Source organism: Lingula anatina, chromosome 4 (assembly GCF_051362555.1).
Source record: "Lingula anatina isolate TDL-2025a chromosome 4, LinAna3.0, whole genome shotgun sequence".
NCBI lineage: Eukaryota > Metazoa > Brachiopoda > Lingulata > Lingulida > Lingulidae > Lingula > Lingula anatina.
The window spans coordinates 16,913,448-16,921,655 of record NC_141770.1 but is presented as its reverse complement, the minus strand read 5'-3'; the positions used below and the strand labels follow the sequence as shown (position 1 = coordinate 16,921,655).

General features: G+C 33.4%; 1 protein-coding gene across 5 annotated transcripts in view; it reads right to left on the bottom strand.

Moving 5' to 3' along the window:
- Window positions 1–6,849: 6,849 nt before the first annotated feature.
- LOC106177991 (uncharacterized) overlaps window positions 6,850–8,208 on the bottom strand; it is a 32,822-nt gene continuing 31,463 nt past the window's right edge. For all 5 annotated transcript variants that reach the window (XM_087011746.1, XM_013560962.3, XM_087011747.1 and 2 more), the window contains exon 11: window positions 6,850–8,156. In XM_087011746.1, coding sequence (XP_086867872.1) covers window positions 7,973–8,156 — 184 coding nt within the window. In that variant the 3' untranslated portion in view covers window positions 6,850–7,972. The remainder of the gene's footprint in view (window positions 8,157–8,208) is intronic.

The window sequence follows — 8,208 nt, the reverse complement described above, 5'->3', positions numbered from 1 at the left end:
ATGTTTTCAAATTTATGTGAGTAAATTTCCTCTGGTTCTCGGTGTTATCAGTGCTGAGCGGGGGTCAATTGTCTGTTTTTGAAACTAAGTTAAACAATGGGGTTGGATAAAGATTGCCATCCGAAATGAAAATTGATTTAATATTGCAGTAGTAGAATGGAGATCTTTGTTGCGTATATGATAAGAAAACTGTTCCTATAGTTAGCTACAAAATTTCCCAGGATTGAGATCATTTATATGCCGTTTAGAACTTCTATTACAAAACAGAAGTGTCGAAAAAAAAAACGGAAATGGATTTCTTTTTGATTTCGTTTGTCCATTAAAATGTTTCTGTAGAAATGATATTAATCAAAGCCTTTTGCATTCCATGTTTTCAAAATCACTTGAGTTGTCACAAAGCCCAATTTTCGGGAGGTAATGAATATTCTGAAAGGATTCAATTAATTTTAGACCGCCAACTTTAGACAGTTTTGCTCATAAAGATAGTGAACAATTAATGATTCTTATACAAAATCTATGAATTTTTAAAATTAGATTATAGGATTTATTATTGTCTGTTACACTTGAGTCCTTTCTTACAGTTTGGTCAGTTATTTAAGAATTTTGTGGAATTGTCATCTAAAAATGTTATTTCAAAGTATTTTTCCCTCTAAATGGCAAATTCGATATTCTACCAAAGTTTATGTAAACCTAAATACTTAGTTTGGTTTGAATTTTTAAAGTGAAAAACATGCCTTAAATGTGCAGAGGAGCGTACTAATTAAAGTTGTTCTAGATTCTTAGATTAAAATTTTTTCGGGAGCAAGCGGTGTTTGAGAACGACAGGCTTGGTTAGATATCAGTCCTGCAAGCCCATGGTGTGTTATTTGTGCTTAGTGTCATCACTTAACACCGAGAACCAGAGTTAATTTTACTTTTTTTGAATGTGAAAAGTAACTTCAAGTACACCAATTTGTGCGTAACCTTTTCAGTTTTGTTTGTATATTATTCTGAATTTGGCAAAGACTTGGATAATCTTGTAAGCCTCCCATGTCTTTATGTCGCTCCTGATTCCCGTGCTATGGAAATGTAAATTTTCATCCACAATTACGCACTGTATGATATTTATTTTCGGATTTAGTGCAAAGAAAACAAAAATGAAAAATATCCATTGGCAAAACATCCAGGAATCTTACAAACATGAAGAAGTTTTGGAAGTTCGATTTGGTGTGCAAACATCAACAAGACGACATAAGACGAGGTGTGCTTACATGCACGCGTACATTAGTGCACGAGCGAATGACGCGTACACCAGATTATATGCATTTTTAAAATTGTTACAACCTCTGCATTTGGACGGAATTCGATGAAGACAAGGCACTTTGGTCAACTTCGACAAAAATTTGCCAAGTAATATTTGTTCAAAAATCCATTTGTCTATCATCAGTTCTTGCCAAAGTCTTTCGAATGTTACGAGCCTGAACTTTTTTCGTAAATCAAAGGATTGTCTTTTAGTAAAATTTCAAAATGCATAAAATCTTCGTCTTGTTTTTTTGTCTTCTGTTTGTATGATTTGATTTAAGATAATATTAATTTAGAGTACAAAATGTGATATTTTCATCATTTTTGTAAGAAAATTAATGCTGTAAATAATCCATTTTGACAATAATAAATTGGCAAATATTTTACTTTGTTCAAAACTTGCAAAATTTGTTTTATTTTTCCTAGCTCATCTCGAACCCTCCACCTTCTGCTTACTATTCTGCCGTCTTACCTACTGAGCCACTTCTTCGACTTGCTTTTCTAAGATCTTAGGGTCCTCTTGTCGCGGTTTAAATTACTCATTTGGATTTTTTTTTTGCAAAAGGTAATTTGCTGGGACCTAGAAGCGCCAGGTTTCGAACCCTAGTCTTGCTGGGTCCGAGTCACGCGTGCTATCCACTCCTCCAAGTGTTCCCACCCACCCACCCCCGGTAGACTTTTCTTTTATAGTAACTAAAGGGAATTTTTGAACGCCCTTCTGAAACGGAATTTATTACGTTTCATGTACCCGAATCGAACCTCCACTCGAGTTCCACCGAGCCAATGATAACGCTAAGTCATTTTGCATATAATTGTAAAATATTTTATTTGGAGCAAAATAAAGTACCATTGATGGATTCTCATATTTGTTAAAGATTTTTTAAATACTCTAAGTTATTTTAAGTTTTGAATATCCAGATATATAAAAAATATTGATATCTGCATTAAGACTCGCTCAGGTTTGATTTGATAAATAAACTATCTACTTTGCTAATGTGTGATCTCAGATAAAAATGACAATCAGAATTATCAATTTCATTTTAAACAAAAACAACGGCAGATCTAGTAGCTGTCTCACCCCACACCACCGCAGGAAAAAAATATTACAGCTCTTATATAATTAATTATGATTTTAAAAGTCACGAAAAAACTCCAAATTGCCAAGAATTTCAAAATGTGACACCCTTTCCAAATAAGTTTCTGCCATTGTTTTTGTTTCATTTTAACCATAAGGTGTTGAGAATTTATTCCACATTTAATACGACATAAAATTCCGGCAGTTATTACTTGGAAGAAAAAAAGACATTTTTACTGTGTTTTGCGAGAAATTATCACAAGCAGTTTGTCAACATTTAACAGCAACCAATACGTTCAAATATTCTACATACAGATACACTTCAACGGGGAATATTAAAAAAAATAATCCCCTAGAGACATTGATTATTGAAAAAAAAAAAACATTTTGCCATTTAATTGCAACATGTGTAATTATCAAACCTAGGCAAAATGGAGGGACAAATCACGGTATTACTTACAACTCCTTGCATTCATATTCAAAGTCGAAATTTTGTAACAGATATTTTGTAACTTTCTGAACATAAATAATGATCTCATACAAAAACGTGAGCATAATTTCTGCAGCTCTATTTACTGAAGGTGCTTCTGAGATAAAATTGTTAAAAAGCAGAGTTTTGAAAAAAGGAAACTTTGGATCACATGACTGTCCCCTCCATCTTAATGCAAAACTGAGATCTGTTCCACAAATTAATGCAATAAATGCAAGTCATAATTAAAAATTAATTACAAAAAAATATATATTGCACATACTACTCACCTTAACTTAAGAAAAATCGGTAATATTAAGATTACAATCCAGATGAGCAAATTTAGATAAATAACAAAAATCGTTTAATATATCCATGTTCTTTTTATGCACAGAATAACCGGTAGACTTGGATTAGCCAAATCGGTTTTCAACTACATGTAATTTTCTCAAATTGAGTCTTCAATGTGTGGACTTTACATACTCCATTACTCAAAATAAATGATAGATTGTGGTCCGTAAATTGACCTTTTTCACTCAACAAGACAGCAAGTTTCCAAGCTTTAAAAGATGATATAGATACGAGTTTAAAGCAACTAGTTTTTAAGTCCTCCTTGCTATGGAGATAAAGACTTGTGAATTTCACACTTGGCGATAGAATAATAGAAATGAACCCCGATGGGTTTTTCAGATCTTAGTTTTTGAAACGGTTTTTGGATAAAATAAACCTAAAGAGAAAATTGCTGAAATGTCCAGATTTTTTAGCTTTGGTAAACCGCATTGCATGCCTTCAAAATTAAGAATTTAATTCCAGGAGCGAGTGAAAATATTGTAAATGGTAAGTTTCGAGTGACGAGCAAAATGCTCGCTATTTAGAAAATAAAAAACTGAAAAATTTTAATCTTTTGATAGAATTTTGTCAACTAAGCATTCAACAATTTTAAAAACGGATTGAATTGATTATGCATTATTTGTAATATCAATAACTTAAGACTGCTTCAGTATGATTTATTTCTCTTCAAAGCATATTAAAAGACGTGAAAAAGTAACATAAATCACCAAATGTGCAAAATTACAAGAACAGAAAGGTAGGTTTTTTCGTCTTTGAAAAGGTCAAATTGAGCTTCAGCTTTCCAGGACTAGAAAAAGAAGTTTTCCGTAATTTTGAACATTATGTTAACATTGAAATAAACGTCAAGTCACAACTTGCTGCCTTGCTGGATAATGCCGCAAACAGTTTTACAAACGTCATGGAGGCAAACTCAGACTTATAATTATAGTAAAACATGTTAAAAGACATAAGGGGCGGTTTTATTCTTTATCAAAATAAAACAAGTTCTGTTACTAATGACTGTGTAGTGTTAAATATGCTGCGTTTTGATAAATTTTGGAGGTAAAAAAACATCGTAAATTGCTTTGGACAAAGCGTTTTGATCAGGCAACGTGATATTGACATTAGCCATAAATGAGAAATACCAAATTTACGTTTTAACATTACTTCCAAGTTGGCGCTAACAATTCGCCCCCTATGCCTTGAAAATGGCTGCTTTCATAATCAGTCACACAGAAAGCAGTGCAGCTATTAACTAGGTCACATACTTCGGTGAATCGAAATATTACATATTATGGCATTATTTGTGAAATCATGCCGAAATTCGAAATGGAAGTATAAAACTAAACCTTTATCCTGTTCTTTAATGTTCAATTGTGACTATTTTGTTGTACTATTGGTATAACACACAATCTTATTAAAAACCACTTACTTAATTTCAACAGCTAAAATTTTAAAAGAGCCACTCCATAGAATTTTCCCCATCTTGACTATTTTGCATGTAAAACTTTACTGCCAATACTAATTTTACCGATGTAGTTTAAAATTCTGTGTAGTAACTACACAGAACATGAGGCACAACTGCAATTTGCACTGTCATGAAGTACGTGACGAAATAAAGAAGGGATGAAGGACACAAAATATCACGTGGGGAAAAATTGATGGATGGCAAAACCCAATGTTCAACATCATCAAACCCATTTTTAAATGCATCAAAGATAATTTTTTGACATATACCCAAATCCATTGTCTAAGAACGTTTCGTTGAATCGGTTAAAACTAAAATATCCATATACTTAGTATCTTGGCCGCCTCGCATCCACACCTTGGTCACTCAGAACGGAAGAAGATGTGACATCTCTTCCAAGGGTTCAGGTTTCAAATGACCCATCGGGGTAGTAGGTAGGAAGAGCTAGGTGACCGCCCTTTCAATTTATCAATTGCCATAATTTGACAGATAAAATTTGATTAACAATGTACTAATATAACATTGCACAGGAAGCTTTTGTTTCTCACATATTTCGAAAATATTCTAGACTAAGTTAATTAAATTAAGCCTCATACACACCCCAAAGTAAAATGGCATTATGTAGGTCACTGGATATCCTTATATGGTTTACTACATGCTGCAATGTGAGCAGTTTTTGCCAGGTTTGACAAACGAAACCGTTCTATAGCGCCATCTGGAGGGGAACAGAAATTATCTTCTCTGTTGCAATCGGTAGCTTAACAGATTGTTTTAGTGTGTGTGTGTGTTTGTGTGTGTTTATGTGTATCAATCTTCAGCACCACAGAAATGGTGATAATAATGCAATTCGATCTGTTATATATACAAATAAAGTCATTTACGAGAATAACACCAACAGTGCATGTTATCTACAATCTGTACGGGCATCATCTCTGCTCTCGGTCAGTTGACTTGTAGATTTGTTAATTATATGAATCCATTATAAATAAATAAATAAATAAATACAGTGTATATGCTACTGTAATTGTTTGAATCCCAAAACCATGTAAAACGGCCTTAATACACTACACTAGTCTACCATAATGTAATGATGTAATGATAAAAAATAAACTTCATGGTGACAGAGAAAGCGGGGACTGCAGACAATACCGAACGGACCGTGAAAGATTCATATTTCTTACCTGTTTGGGGCAGTAGGATAGCCGTAACACTAAAACATTATCTGTCAAAATTCATAATATCGGTGCAACCTTCCGTATCCCCGAGACTGGCAGGAGCAACCACGAAACAAAATGAAGACATAACAGCATTTATTCTGGAAATATGGGCCCATGCCAGCAAAAAGGCCACTTACACAACAGTGGTTATTAGAACTCCACAAAAATACGATCAATAAATCATAAATCTAAAAAAGAAAGACCTCTTTTCTTGGATAGAAGTAGGAGGTGCAATAGCGGTTCCCGTCTTGAATAAACTTGTATCGAATAAAACTAAAATATTACTACTTGGACGGCCCGAATTCTTGGATTAAGTTTAGGCAGCCAACACTCTTAAATAAAGGTAGAGATATTGTCAAAGAAAAAAATGATACGGAAATCGTATATATCCCGCAAGGTACAAATTAAAGCGATGTCTATACTGGAATTACTGCGTTCCTTAGTCGGGGTGTCACAGTTATTACGCTATTCGTTGGTTAAGTGCTGGAATGAATTGCTTACCAAATGATGCGTTATGAATGTAGTCACTAACTGATGCAAAATATATTTAAATAGTTCCGATTTGGTCAGAAATCCTCAAGATCGCCTGTCGCATTATAGATGGCGGGGGAAAATACCCATTTGGATTCGTTTTAAGAATGTTAAATTTTGAATGTCACCATTTCTCACAACACCTTGTAGTCCTTACATGAAATGAAAATATGGACCCCACTTTGTAAAATTTTCATCCAGAGAAATATTTATGAAATAGCATGCAGGGATCAGAGGGAAATATTCATCCTCCTTACTTGCTATAAACGGTAATAAAACACTACTTTTAGATTGTTAAAACCAGACATGAGAATAGTTTTCAAAAAAAAAAAAAAAAAATTATCCACCCAAGATTTTATTACAGATCTTGACGAATCTTAGGAACCATCAGAATTGAAATAAAAAACGCGAAATTTCGCGTTCCTGCGGAAAAAAGCTCATCTCTGAAAATCACAATCGACTATTAAAACTTTGTATATGTTATTACATTATCTTTAATCCAGTTGTAGTATATCACAGTTAGAAAGCAGTTGGAAGTTGTAGCTATATTTAACAATGGAAACGATAATTAATCTTTGTGTCACTATCCAACAGGACGAAATTCTAAGCCACATTTTTCTCATCTATACTCCAGGAGGCCACTATCCACAAGCAGTAAAAAGCTCTTGTTAATAACTCTGTAAAATGCACAAATTATGTATAATATTATTTAAAACTTGCCCTAAAATATCTTTATACATCCACAGAAAATGCATGCATCAATAAATTCTTTGATGAAACAATTTGCTACAATAGAATACAGAAACAATGCTTTGTTTTATCAGTTGTGTAGGGTTTGAGAATTTGTGCCTGTTAAGTTGCAAATGTCCTTCATAAAATGAGCGGGAACTATGTACAAATACAGACTAGAAGTGCAAATTGAAAAGAAAAAAAAAGTTGTGGTGACTGTGTAAGAGTGACTTCCAAACGACATTTGATTGTGCTCCAGACACAGACTAAAACATATCTTGTGTTGAAAATGTTGATGTTATAAAAAATGAAATGAAATATTTACTATGACTAGAAAATGCATTCTTAAATGGGATAAAATTGCATGTGCATCACATGACCTAACGTATACCATAAGTTTCATTTGAGCCCATTGTAATGTTGCATACCCCCAAAACAAATTTCACCATTCCTTACTAGGTTTTAAAACTAAAAAGCATGTGTCCAAAATGTACAAAGCATCCAATGATTATTTAAAATATAACAATTAAGCTAAACAATAATTTTGTATTTTTTCCATACTTGATAAACGAGCATCATTTACGTCCACCAGAACCACACAGCTAATGGAATCAATGTATGAAACCCTTTATGTTTTTCAATGTACAATTACAATTTAATTATATTTCATACATTACAAACTCATCTTAAATATACAAGCCAAATATATCAACAACCAAAATCATACCTTCGTCACCACCTTAACTTATACTATATGTACTGAATATTGAACCTAAACCACCTACTCTCTCCGTTTAAATGTATGTACTCCTGCAATACCATCACAATATTTGCTTTCCTTTCACTAGATATAACATTTCTTTTTGTTAAGTTCAGTCAGCAGATGAAACCAGTTCCTCTTTTTCTCTGACTGACTCCGACACAGCTACATCGGGTTCTGTTTCCTGGCTCTGAGCATTCAAGTTGTCGTCCTCGGGTTCCTCAACTTGGGAGCGGGCTTCACTTTCTGTTCCTGGTTCTTCTTTGTTACTCTTCTCACTATTGGGGCTTTCTTCACTGAAAAGTTTTTAGTTTAAAAAACAAATTATAAAAATTTTCTCTTTTTAAC